This window comes from Coenobita brevimanus, chromosome 14 (assembly GCF_032717465.1).
Source record: "Coenobita brevimanus isolate Jiangsu-jjx chromosome 14, ASM3271746v2, whole genome shotgun sequence".
Taxonomy (NCBI): Eukaryota; Metazoa; Arthropoda; class Malacostraca; order Decapoda; family Coenobitidae; genus Coenobita; species Coenobita brevimanus.
The window spans coordinates 447,501-462,500 of NC_136967.1; the positions used below are offsets into that span (position 1 = coordinate 447,501).

Here is a 15,000-nt window from a genome sequence, read left to right on the forward strand (position 1 = left end):
TAATGATGCCCATCAAAGCCCTCTGACGGTAGAAAATGGAAGTATATTTATGGCCCTCTAGCGGTGGGAGGTGGAAACGAACTCTCCTGCCTTCTATAGTCTGACAGATCGAAACGTAGGGTTTTGGTGGAGTCACCCCCTCCCTGCACTGTTGCCACGTTTCCGAGCTGACCTCTCCATCAGCGATGACCTTGACACTGTTTCCCTCTTGTGATCTCCGTTTTTCTAATACCCCCTATACCCCTGCCACCAACACCCCCTATACCCCTACCCCCAACAACACCCCCATCAACAACACCCGCTATACCTCCACCACCAACACCTCCTATAAATATAGACCCCCACCATCAACACCTGTATAATAATTAGCCGTTGATAATTGCTATACTTTTATTGAGAGCATACATTCTACCCTATTGCTCAAACTCCCTAATCTTACAATCCCATCTGTCTTAATCCTTCCCACTGCCTTCGTTCCTAAATCCCTTAATTGATCTATTTTTAACCTAAGTGTCCCCACACCTTTTAAACCATTTACCTCTCTGTCACTATTCTCCACCATATGTATCAACTTGTATTATATTGTGTATAGAACTTTCATACTGTATGCTGTACTACTGTATAATGTATAAGAATACCCACTGTTTAGTGGAAATAAAGTTTTATTATTATTATTATTATTATTATTATTTCTCTCTCTCTCTCTCTCTCTCTCTCTCTCTCTCTCTCTCTCTCTCTCTCTCTCTCTCGCTAGATTTTGTTATGTGTCATCCATGGTTTTTTACTTCCATTTTTATGTATGGATTATAATTTTGACTTTATTTCCGCACCACCCTTGAGGTAAAAGTCACGGCGCGTTTTTTTTATAGAGGTTTCCCCAATAGGCCTAAATCCTGTAGGGGGTTGGTGACCTCCCACAGCGTACACACAAACACGTGTCGCGTGAGTGCTGCCACCCCAGAGCTGTTTGATATATTTATTTTAATTATGAAAGGATCGCCTCTTCCCACTTTTATCCCTTCAAATTTTCTTGCAATTATACTTGCTAAATTAATTAGCAATGTTAGAAGTGTTGGGGAAGTAAATAATAATTAGAATATTTTTAGAGCAACACTGCCAAATTTTTATGCCACGTTTCTCTATTATCGTATAATATAGTATGCAGAATAGTTTTATTCTTCCTTGATACATGTCAGCACTTTCATTACAGTTATATTAGTATGAGTTATGTTTATGTATCATTCCTACTACACAAACCACAGGCGTTATACATCGTAGGGTTAGGAAACATGGCAATAGTGTAGGGAGGGGGTGACTCCACCCAAACCCTATGTTACGAGGAGGAACACTATAGCGGTAAAAAATGGGAAGGAAAATGGAAAAATGGACAGGGAAATAGAAAAACGGAAGGGAAAATGGAAGGCAAAAACTGAAATAAAGAAGGAAAATTGGAAAAAGCCGAGGAGAAAACGAAAAAATGGCGGGAAAAGGCGGGAAAATCACTGCCCTCTAATGGTGGGAAGTTCAAATATCCCTTCTGGGCCTCTAGCGGTGAAAAATGGAAATGAAAAGGAAAAAACAAGGGGAAATTGAAAAAAAGCATGTAAATGGGAAAAATAGGAGGGAAAATGAAAAATATACAAGGCAAAGATTAGAAAACTGGCCTGAAAAGGAAGTAAAATCAGTGCCCTCTATCGGCGGGGAGTGGAATCGTCCCCTCCGACCCTCTGGTGGTGGGAAGCGGCAACAGCGGCGGCTCCCTCGGTCATCACTCACCCCGAACCGCACCCAAAAGTATTCCCAGGGCTAAAATGGCTTCACTATCGCACACCTCGTCCATCATTTGAGGCCGATGAGATGTGACGGGTGATGGGAGGGAAGCGGGAAGGAGGGAGGGAGGGAGAGAGGGCAGGGTGGGAAGGGAGAGGGAGGAGTAGGTACAGGTACTGGGAAAGGAAGGGAGGCAAGTTGAAAAGAGGGCGAGGGGTAGGGAGGAAGGGAGGGAGAGTTACCTGGAAAGGATGGGAGTGAAAAGAGAGGAGGAGGGGGAGCAACAAGGAAGGAGAGGGAGGGGGAATAGGGGGAGGTACTTGGAAAGGAAGGAGGGAAAAGGTGAAAAGAGGGGAAGGGGGAGGGAGGGAAGGAAAGGGAGGACGGGAGAGAATGGGGGAGGAAGTTGGTAGAGGTTCCGGAAAGGAAAGGAGAGAAGATTTGGAGCAAAAGCGGGAGGAGGAAGCGGAAGAGAGAAACGGAGGTGGAGGGAAAGAGCAAAAAAAGCAACAGGAGTATTATACATAGGACGACATAGAAAGTAAAGACAGCAGGAGTTTAACTATTTTCTTATGTCACCTCTTTGGCGCTAAAACTAACCGTCCATATTGAATACATGTCCAGGCTGTCTCATGCAGAGCTGGTGTTGTGGTATTAACGGAGATGTTTTTATAATATTTCGGTGGGTCTTGTGGAAGTTCAAAAAAGTCAGTCTTAACGAAATTTAAGTCATCAAACTGTTCCCTGCCTTAGCTGGGATTGAACTCGACTCCTTCCGAACAGAAGACGACTTCCTTAACCACTCGACCACCACCAGAGACAAAGCTTACCGAACCTAAAGAAAAAAGGGAAACAGGAAAGCAAGAAGTGATGGTGAGAGAAGGGGAGAGTGGAAAAACAGGAAGAGGAGGAAGGAAGGAGGGGAGAGGGAAGAGCGAAATGGAAGAAGGGAAGGAGGGAGAGAGAAGGGGAGGAGGGACAGGGTAGGAGAGGAGGAGGGAAGAGGGGAATGAATTGTGAACGGATATAGGGGTACAATTGTATGGGAGAGAGAGGGGAGAGTGACATGAGAACGGATGTACGATAATTGTGTGTGTGTGTGTGTGTGTGTGTGTGTGTGTGCGTGTGCGTGTGCGTGTGCGTGTGAGAGAGAGAGTGAGAGATAATAGCGTATAAAAGGAGGCTTAAGTGATGGAGGATATGGAACATTTAATTACGTAATGTTAGTGATAATACAAAAAATAAGACTACCAGTATAAATGAACTACTGTAAATTGGTATTACTTATTACTGTAATACGATAACCAATACACTTAGTATTATTGCATTATGATATACCAGTGCAGTGCTTGACGATATTACATAATTATTACGGAAAATTTTTACCTAACCCAACCCAACCTACCCTACCCTACTTTACCCTACCCTACACTACCCTGCTTTACCCTACTCTACCCTACCCTACCCTAACCTAACCTAATCTAATCTAATCTACGCCTGTCTCATCTACCCCACAGCACCCTTACCAACGTGGGCCTTACAACTCTTCGCAACGACTCATTCACCCGCTACAGAAACACACTCAAGGATATGTAAGTACCTTTTATGTTGTTTTTTATTAAATTATTTAGTGTGTTGCCTGTCTATTTTTACCTTTATTTTCTTTCGTTTCTATATTTTTGAGAGGTGGAGGCAGGATTCCCGAAGCTTGGATGGTGAGTGAATGAATATCTGGCCCATTTCACTAGGCATTTAGCTTGATGGGAAAAAGGGGAAGGCATGATGATGGTGATGATGGTGCTGGTGATGATGATGGTGATGATGATAATGATGATGATGATGATGATGATGATGATGATGATTTTTATTCATGATAGACACTCAGGGATAATTAGCACTTGTTATTTTCACGTTAATTGTTTCATTTAATTTGTTATGTATTAATCTATCTGTTTCTCTGCCTCTTAATTCTCTGGTGGAAGTATTATTAAAAATTTTACGAAACCGTCGACGTAGTGAAGCCTTTTGCCCCTGTCATGGTAGGAACAACTCTGTCACTCTAATCCAGCCAGCGCCAGACAATTCCATTCAGATGTGAGTCCCTGGAGCCTGAGAGTGTTAATACTGTCACCATTAACCTCCTATTATTATATATTGTCTTAATATCGATATAATTCACATCAGTTCCACATAAGAGGATATTGACACGTTATGTATAGAATAAATCTCAATGTAGGAGGTGTAACGATATATCCAGAGCCACCAAGAGCGACCCACAGACAGACAAACGTTCACTAAAGACAGACAGACAGACTTTTACGACAGACACACATAAACGTTCACCACAGATACACACACAAACGTTCACTACAGATACAGACACATAAACGTTCACTGCAGACACTGACAGACTTTTACTACGGCCACAGACAAACGTTTCTGTTCAGACAAACGTTTACTGTATTTCTCCTAAACTCCCCAACTTGATTTTGCAAAATGTTTTAGGATTTACGGCCCCTCCTCTCCTTTTAGCCCTCTTCCCTCTTGACGCTCCCCTTTCCTCCCTTCCCCTTCCCTCTCTCCCCTCTCCACTTCTTCTCCTCTCCCCTCTCTTCCACGTTACTCCTTCCCCCTCACCTCTTCTCCCCTCCTCCCCTCGCTTAAACCCTCCTCCACTCCACCACACCAAACCAGACCACACTACACACACACACACACACACACACACACACACACACACACACACACACACACACACACACACACACACACACACACACACACACACACACACACACACACACACACACACACACACACACACACACACACACACACACACACACACACACACACACACACACACACACACACACACACACACACACACACACACACACACACACACACACACACACACACACACACACACACACACACACACACACACACACACACACACACACACACACACACACACACACACACACACACACACACACACACACACACACACACACACACACACACACACACACACACACACACACACACACACACACACACACACACACACACACACACACACACACACACACACACACACACACACACACACACACACACACACACACACACACACACACACACACACACACACACACACACACACACACACACACACACACACACACACACACACACACACACACACACACACACACACACACACACACACACACACACACACACACACACACACACACACACACACACACACACACACACACACACACACACACACACACACACACACACACACACACACACACACACACACACACACACACACACACACACACACACACACTATTAAGGCGAAATAAATGGCCGTGTTCTGGTTCGTGACCGGGGCGGGAAGGGGCTGGGTGGATTTATTTTGGGGTGGCATAGTGGTTAGAATGCCCCGGTCGGAGTGCCTGCCGCTGTAACGAAAAAGAAAGAAATTAGATAGATCGAGAGATAGATAGATAGGAAGGTAGATAGGTAGGTAGATAGACTGATAGCTGGATAGATGGATGGATGGATGGATGAATAGATAGATAGATCGATACCGGTAGAGAGAAAGGGAGAGAGAGAGAGAGAGAGAGAGAGAGAGAGAGAGAGAGAAGGCTATTGAGAGGTTTCACTGGTAGGAGATTGACAAGGAGAGTGGATTACCTAACCTTTTTTCCTCCAACGCCTTTTTCTTCTGTGTTTCTCAAGATGTAAGGTCAAGATGGGAGAGACACGGTGGATGGTTATATTGGTCTTGTGATGTGGCTGTAATGTGTTAGATAATAATAATAATAATAATAATAATAATAATAATAATAGTGATAATAATAATGATGATAATAATAATAATAATAATAATATCACAGTCCTGCTACTGCAACTTTCGTCAGCTGAATAAAATCGTCTGGCTTTAGCTGGAATAGAACACGTGGAGTAGTTGCGACCACGAGAGCGTATGTGGTGAAGGTATTAACACTCCTAGCCTTCTGTACTCACCCTAAGGTGAAGAAAATCGTCTGGTGTAAGCTGGGATAGGATGCTAGAGTTCTGCCAACCATGAGTGGGTTGAGGAGATTTGTAGGCTTATTTCCAGGTTGTGTAATTGTGATGTGGACGTTAATTCCGTGTTGTTTTACAGCGTCCTGGAGAATGTGGAGAAGCTGCAGACGATTGAGGCGGGGGCGTTTAAGGGACTCTCTCACCTAAGATCCATGTAAGTATCCTCACACACACACACACACACACACACACACACACACACACACACACACACACACACACAAAAGCACGTGCGCGCGTAGCCCCCGCACTTATTGTACGTAAACGCGCGTGGTCGCCGCATCAAATGTAAACAAACGCACGTGGTCCCGCATCAAATGTAAACAAACACACGTGGACCCACATCAAATGTAAACAAACACACGTGGACCCGCATCAAATGTAAACAAACGCACGTGGTCCCTTGTTAAATCAATCCTCTTCATTCCGGTGACGTATTCTATTGATTTATTATTGCAACCCCTGGACGATTTTACTGTGGATTGGGGAAATTTTTTTTTTTACCGTGAAGAAGTAAATAAATGCTATATTTAACTCCTTCAGATCGATAGTCTCGTCGAAGTTTACTGTGTTAATGTGGACATAGGAAGAACAAAAATAATACGTTGTCAAATTGAAGAAATTTCTTTATTGTTGTTTTTGTGGCCCCCGGGGTCATCAGAAATGCGAATCCAGTGGTCTGTAGACTTAAAATGCCTCATATCGGTACACCATCCTATTTTGGGGAGACAGGGATACAGCTAAGGGACGTTTATATAACCAGGCAGTGGAAGCTTGTGGTTGTATTAGTGTGATCTCATGAAGGCATCGCTCTCCAGCACCGAGAGTAAGGATTCAGACTAAAAGCAAACACACATGGTCTCCTTACCAAACATAAACAAAAGCACATAGACCTTAAAGCTAATGTAAACAAACATACGTGGCCACACCTGTAAGCTGATTGCGTGTCTAAACCCCTCACAATCTTCCTCTCTCTGGGTGGCCTAATTTGGGTCGACTGATTAGATATTGCCTGGGTAATCATTCCTTATGGGGCATCTTAATTAAATGCATTAAGCAATTATCCGTGTAATCAGGAGTAATTACTCAATCACCTGTCTGGTGTAAGTGGGACATTAATAAATCAAGCCTTGCATAACATGTTCCTTTAAGTTGTTCTGTAGTTAACATTTGTTCTCTAATAAAGATGTTCAGCAATGTTTATGTTCAGTAATGATGATGGTGGGCAATTTTGATGTTCTATAAAAATAATTGTTCTGTATGTATGTTTGTAATCACTCAGCAGTCAGGAATAACAAGGATATAAGTACATTAGGCCCCACTAAGCATACTGACTTAATATTACCAGAGAATTTCCAGTCACTTAATGTCACAGGGGGAAATAGGCTGGTCGTCTACTGTTAAATGTACTGTAATATGGTAGCCTAGCCTCTGATCCCTACGCCATGAAGAAGATGAAGTGGGATCGGCTCTTCCTTTTCTGTGTTCGCCCAGTCGTCAGTGCCTTACGATCATTATTTTGCCTCATAGTTCGTTCACATTAACTTGGCAGAGATTTTCGTCCTTTTGCCCTCTTTTCCCCGTAGCTCAATGGTCAAAAACGAGGATACCACAGCTCTTCTTCATGACTAGCACCATATTCTAGTGTTAATCTTTATCCCGGCATTCAAGATGAAGAGATGGCAATTTCTCGCCCAGCTGAAGTGCACAGAGTATAGGATATAGTGGTACAACACATCTAAGAGGTAATGTATTTTGTCTTTCTTCCACAGCTACATCCACATGGCCCCCCAGCTCAGGTCCATGCCAAACCTTACCGTCAATGAGGACAACACCAACCTGACCAGCATGTGAGTTAGAGAGAGAGAGAGAGAGAGAGAGAGAGAGAGGGGGGGGGAGGGGGAGACTTTAACAATGCCCAATGATTTGTGCACCAATTATCATCAATATTTAAAACGCATGGATACCTTTCCCATACGGATAACTGTCCCCGTTTATGCTGTATAGTAATTGTATAGTAATTTCTGCTCCAATTATTGCTCATTACTAGTCCCCCTACACTCCATTCTCCCCCTCCCTCACCTACCCCTACAGCTTATTTCAGCCCCATATTGTTAAACTTTAGAACAGGGTAATAATGTATGTAGGTATCTAACGTGTAATTATAATAAACATGAGCCTTAATAATACAAGGGGTGTCCACAAACAAATCGCCTCCCTGTCACCCTCTTCTCTGCCATAACACTGCCTTCCCTTCAACTCACAGCTCCCTCACTGAAACATCTATCCATCCTATCCCTGCATTTCTTCCTCGGTCTCCTCCTTCCCTCTTTCCTGCCACCTCACGCAAGTACTGTTTATATAAATCTCTTCCCCGTCCCTCCACCTCATCCTCGGTCTCCCTCTCGCCATCTACGTCAATCGCTACAAATTGTCTTAAAACCATCGCAAATGAGTTGGTAATAGGGCAAGGGTAGTTAAGGGTCATTTCTTACTCCATTAAGCCTTCGGAAAGCTCATTGGGGGAGTTTGAAATGAGGGGATTGGAAGAGATGAGTTTTTGAGATGTTGAGTGGCTTGGGAAGGAGGAGGAGGAGATGGAAGAAGAAGAAGATGATGATGATGATGATGATGATGATGGTGAAGAGGAATAAGAAGAAAAATGGAGAAGAATGAAAAACAAGAGGATATAAGGGGATGAGGAAGAAGAGGAAGAAAGGGGAGTAGTAGAAAGAAGGGGTGTGGGAGCAGGAGGGGGAGGAGGACGAGGAGAAAGAGGAAGAGGAGGAGGGGCAGGAGGAGAAAGAGGAGGAAGACAAGGAAGGAGAGAGGGAAGAAGGATAATAATTTCTATGTTTTTTCCCTCAACAGACGTATCTCCAGCTCAGGGCTACAGATTATACCAACGATGAAGATGGCGGGTTCAAGCGACATCTTCCACATGATGTAAGTAATTGTAGAAAAATTGGCGATTGTGCGAATGACTGACGTTTGTGCGAAAGGCTGACGATTGTGCGAAAGGCTGACGATTGTGCGAAAGACTGGCGATTGTGTAAAAGGCTGACAATTGTGCGAAAGACTGGCGATTGTGCGAAAGACTGACGATTGTGCGAAAGACTGACGAGTGTGTGAAAGACTGGCGATTGTGTGAAAGACTAGCGAGTGTTTGAAACGCTGATGATTGTGTGAAAGCGATAATTGTATGGACAGTAGAGAATTATATATACTGCAGATAAATGAATAAAAAGTTGACAAATTTATATAAAAAAAATGAGAATTGTGTGAAGATTAGACGATTGTATGAAAAGTTACCGAATATATGAAATTTTGACAAGTTTGGAAATGCAGTGACTATATAAAAAAAGAGGAGGGAGGGAATTGTACGAAAATTAGTGACGTCACGATTAGCTGACTTAGCGAAAACTTGATGAATTTGCGCTGCTTTGCCTGTAATCTTTTGTTCCTATCCACCTCATCCTGACACTCCATCTCTTTCTCTCTCCACAGCGAACTGGACAACAACAGAATCAAAAGAGTGCATACTGGAGCCTTCGTCGTCAGGGTGGAAGAGCTGTGAGTAGATAGATAGATGGATAGATAGAAATAGATACATATATACATGGATGGATGGGTGTATAGATAGGTTGACTAACATATTGATACATACATACATACACACACACACAAACCCTTATTGATCAACAAGTCATATTTACGCTGCTAGGTTAGGTTAGGTTAGGTTAGGCTGAGTTAGGCTAGAAAAGATTGCTTAAAATTGACGATACACTTAAAATTGACGATATACAAGGATACTTAAAATTGACGATATATAGGTATACTTAAAACTGACGATACACTTAAAGTTGACGATATACAAGAACACTTAAAATTGACGATATACAAGGATACTTAAAAGTGACGATATACAAAGATAATTAAAGCTGACGATACACTTAAAATTGACGATATATAAGCATACTTAAAACTGACGATATTTTCTACATCTCCCGCTTGCAGGTCCCTCAACTACAACAGAATCGAGAAGGTGGACAAGGAGGCCTTTGCTGGGTCCGCCATTGGGAAGCTGTAAGTACCAAAAATCCAACTAAATTTTTAAAGTCATAAGCCCAGAATTTATACGAGCCAATTATACGAACTATAGAGTAAATCCTGGAAATTATAGAGGTTAGAGCCTGGTGTAGTGCTGATTATAGGAGTTTTAACCCAAATGCCGATCAGTGTAGAGGTTATAGCCACAAAAACGTCAATTATAGAACATTTAGCCCACATTCCTGTCAGTTTTACGTAAATTAGAACCCAGGCTCTTCCAAATTATTAAACTGTATACTCCTTTCACCTTAACCTGGCCCAGATTTTCATCCTCTTGCAGCTTATTTCACGTAGCTCCAGGGCAGAAAAGGAAAATACTGTGGCCCTACATCCTTTCCACGGCACTTCTTCGTAACTAGCGCCATAACGTAATGTTCACTGTCTTGTTAAAGCTCAACATTCAAGATGGAAAGATGGCAATTTTAGGCCAAGTTAGAGTGAAAAGAGTACAGAAGCTTAGTAAGGGTAGAAGATGGAGTGACACTGAGAACAGATGATCAAGTGAGAGAACAAGAGAACACGAAAACAAATGAACTGTCCTCCCTTTCACCTTAACTTGGCCTAAAATTTCCATCTCTACTTTGAATGCTGAGTTGCTGAAATGGATTAACACTGGAATACGTTGCTAGTCACGAAGAAGTTCTATAAAAAGGATGTAGAGCCGTAGCACTGTCCTTTCCATTACAGAGCAGCGCGAAATAAGCCTCGAGTAAACGAAAATCTGGACCAAGTTAAGATGAAAAAACTATAGTGGTTGGTTGAAAGAAAGAAAGAAAATATATTAACAGGTGAAAACAATGAAGAAAATAATGAACGAAAAATAATGAAAAAATAAACGGAAGATCAAGAAAACAGACGAACGAGTATGGAAAAAATAAACTAGTTGCTAAATGAACGATAGAACAGACGAACAAATGAACGAAAGAACGAGAAAAATATAAGAACGAGTGGAGAAAGAGCTGTTATACTAAAGAACGAGAGAACAGAGAACAAGAGAGAGAGAGAGAGAGAGAGAGAGAGAGAGAGAGAGAGAGAGAGAGAGAGAGAAGGCTGCCACACTCGACCTCCAACCCCCCCCCTCCCCTCCCACTCTCGTCCAATCATCCAATAGAATACGTTCCTGCCATCAACTGAGAGAGAGAGAGAGAGAGAGGAGGGGGAGGGGATGGAAGGGTGGGAGAAAGGTCGTGACAGACAAACACACAGGCTGACAGAAATAAAGATGGAAACAGCCAGCCAAAGAGAGAGAGAGAGAGAGAGAGAGAGAGAGGATAGACTTAGATAGGATTAAACCACATGCTGTCACTGTCCTCTCCTAATTCCTTCCTTCTGTCCAACCTCACATCCTTAGTTTTATTGTTATTCCTGTTTATTTTACGCAGTATGTAAGTGAGAAAATAGAAATGATAACTTGGTGTCACAATAACTCTCTCATACGGAGTGTAGGTGGGGAAAAGAACGATGATGATGACAATAATGATAAAAATAATAATAATAATAATAATAATAATAGTAGTAGTAGTAGTAGTAGTAGTAGTAGTGGTAGTAGTAGTAATAGTAATAATAATAATAATAATAATAATAATAATAATAATAATGATAATAATTAATAATTTCATCTTAGGTCACAATATTCTACCTTCACTGCCTATATACCTCACCTGTACTAATCCATTATTTAAGCTTTCGAATTTCTCTCATATAATAATAAAAATCAAGAACAGAGAGGAATAGAATCACTAACATGAGTCTCCAAAATTTTCGACTCCGTCAGAACAATAATAAAAAAAGGAAATAAATCATCAAAAATTCTCATCCCTTCAAAAAAAAAAATAAATAAATAGTCATCAATAGCCAGGACCCCCCCCCAAAAAAAAATGGTCTTCGATAATCTTGGCCCCTTAAAAAAAAATTTACCACCTTCAAAAAATAAAAGGAAAAATAAGGTGGAGATAAAGGTGAAGACGCAGGTACTTCAGGTGACTCCCCAGCGACTGGCAGGTCACGTCAGGTCATTTATCAGGGAAGGGGAAGTAATTGGCACTACCTTGGCCCTCTGACACTGCCCTGGACCCCCCCACCACCACCCTTACTCCCCCCTCTCCCTCTCACGTCTTCATCCATCCCCCCACCTCAGTCTCAGGCTTACTATTACACTCAGTCTTACCTTCACTCATCCTTACCCTAACCCCACCCTCAACCTCTCCTCCCTCCCTCCTTATCCCCCTCACCCTCACCCTCACCCTCTTTCCTTCCCCTCTCTCTTTGTTTTCTCTCTTTCTTTCTCCTCACTTCTCTCCCTCTTCTCCCTTGCTTCATTTAATCGCACTCTCTCCCTCTTCTTCCCCCTTCCTCCCCCTTCCCTTCCCCTCCCCCTCTCTCCCCCTTCCCCTCCCCCTCTCTCCCCCTTCCCCTCCCCCTCTCTCTCCCCCTCTCCCTTCTCTCACACCTTTTCACCTTTCCCCTCACTTCATTACCTCTCAATCCCCTCCTTCCTCCGTCTCGCTTCACTACCCTGCTAGTCCTTAAAACACACACACACACACACACACACACACACACACACACACACACACACACACAACCTCTCTCTCTCTCTCTCTCTCTCTCTCTCTCTCTCTCTCTCTCTCTCTCTCTCCCCTTCTTCTTCCTCATTTTACCGTCCTTTCTCTCTACCTTCCTCGCTTTACTGCCTTTTTTTTTTCTCTCTCTCTCTCCCCGCACCACTGGCCTCACTCTCATTTTTCCTCCTTCTCCCCTCTCTCTCTCTCTCTCCCCTCCGCTTCCTTTCTCTCTCTCCTCTCTGTCTTTCCCTCTTAAATTCCTTCCACTCTGCTTAACACAACGAGTCAGTATATTATAAACAAATGTGTAGCGCCTGTCTGTCTGTCTCTCTGTCAATCTGTCTATGTGTCTGTCTGTCTCTCTCTCTCTCTCTGTCTGTCTGCCTGTATCTCCTGTGTGTATCAGCCCAGATATATACAGTATATATATATATATATATATATATATATATATATATATATATATATATATATATATATATATATATATATATATATATATGTATGTATATATATATATATATATATATATATATATATATATATATATATATATATATATATATATATATATATATATGTAATGCAAGTTATCTTTCCATCATATATTCTTAGTCAGATTCCTTTAATTCTCATCCCAGCTAAACACCACAATAAACGTAATTACATCATCATCATCATCATCATCATCATCATCACCTTCATCACCACCACCACCACCACCATCATCATCATCATCCAGTCCTCTTTTGCCCAATCAGGAGTGTAGGGGTCCTAGACTACTCATTCCAGACATTTAAGGTGAAGGCGACCGGTCTCGCATCCCTGAGTAGCACTGAGCAATAAATCCCAATAAATCAGTCTGAAGCGCCTTAACCCACTAGACCACCAGGCGTTTAATATTCAAGTGAATAAATAAATAGATAAATAAATAAAGCCCTTTCCCTTAAAATCATGACCTTAAACAGTGACCCTGACCTAGGTTTTTCATTTTTCTTTTCTTGCTTTTTTCATTTCTTGTTTTTTTTTTTTTTTAGTCATAATTAGATCAGAGGGCGATTAATGGCTCACTTAAATCAATCGTTCCAATATTGTTCATGGATTTTTTTTTTCTTTCATAGAGCGGGCTGATATTTTTTTTCGTTCTAGACTGACAATTTTTTAAAAGTAATTATGGACACGTTTCACTTTTTTTATAATGGGATTTTTTCGTGGTGTTTTTTTTTTTTTTTTTTTTTTTTTTTTTTTGGTTCGTAGTGATTTTTTTTTTCTCATTGATTTTTTTTACATGTATCTGTGGTGACAACGAAAAAAAAAAACAGGGAACTCTAAAGGGGATTTTTTTATATATATTGACGTGGGTTGATTTTTTTCTCTTTTTTGATGCTCTTTCCATTATTTTCCATGAGAGGATTTCAAAGCTCTATTTTTTTATGGTTTGGTTAGGGCTGTGTGTGTGTGTGTGTGTGTGTGTGTGTGTGTGTGTGTGTGTGTGTGTGTGTGTGTGTGTGTGTGTGTGTGTGTGTGTGTGTGCGTGTTATACCTCAGGAAACAGGATGGAGTGGTGTTAATTTTAAGCCAAGTTAAAGTGACAAGCCTATAGTAACCCCATCTTTCTCTGCCTTCTACAGGAGTCTGAAGGGCAACATGAAGCTGAAGGAGCTACACCCAGAGGCCTTCAAGGGCATCGAGAGGGTCAGAACGCTGTGAGTATGGTGGAGGGAGACTGTGGAGGTGGAGGGAGTATGTGGAGTGGTGGTGGTTGGGTGGAGGTGAAGGGAGTATGTGGGAAAATAGAGGTGGTAAGGAGGACGTGGTGGATGAGGGTATGTGGAGAGGATGTGGTAAGGTGGACGGAGTGGCGAGGGGGGGTGAATGAGTGAGAGAACTAGTGAGGAAGTGGATAATGTAAGAGGAAAGTGGTAGCCCAATGTAGGAGGTAGGAACTAAGTGGATGAGATATAGAAGAGGTGTTACTCGAGTGGACAGAGTATGTGGTGAGGTAATGGATGAGTGGATGAGGCTGAGAGGAAGTGGATTGAGTAATCTGGGTGGTGGCTGGGTGGACGGAGTAGCTATGGAGTGGAATGTGGGGAAAGTGGACGCCAAATGAGGAAGATGACGGCGGGGTAGACAGAGTAGTGGATAGTTAGAACAGACATACATAAACAGAGACAGACAGACAGACAGACAGACAGACACACACACACACACACACACACACACACACACACACACACACACACACACACACACACACACACACACACACACACACACACACACACACACACACACACACACACACACACACACACACACACACACACACACAAATAAAAGAAGAGAGGGGAAAATGAAAGAAATAGGTAGAAAGAAAATGGGAGAAAAATCAGGTAAGAGACGACACTAGTTTAGCTGCATAATCACGATAATGCTT

General features: G+C 42.2%; 1 protein-coding gene across 1 annotated transcript in view; it reads left to right on the plus strand.

Annotated features, from left to right (window-relative positions):
• The window catches only part of LOC145417603 (uncharacterized), a 95,035-nt gene that overhangs the window by 11,457 nt on the left and 68,578 nt on the right, over window positions 1–15,000 (plus strand). Inside the window, exons 3-9 of the mRNA XM_080286304.1 lie at window positions 3,288–3,362; window positions 5,966–6,040; window positions 7,659–7,736; window positions 8,758–8,832; window positions 9,394–9,459; window positions 9,904–9,972; window positions 14,192–14,266. Of these exons, the coding sequence (XP_080142430.1) occupies window positions 3,288–3,362; window positions 5,966–6,040; window positions 7,659–7,736; window positions 8,758–8,832; window positions 9,394–9,459; window positions 9,904–9,972; window positions 14,192–14,266 (513 nt within the window). The remainder of the gene's footprint in view (window positions 1–3,287; window positions 3,363–5,965; window positions 6,041–7,658; window positions 7,737–8,757; window positions 8,833–9,393; window positions 9,460–9,903; window positions 9,973–14,191; window positions 14,267–15,000) is intronic.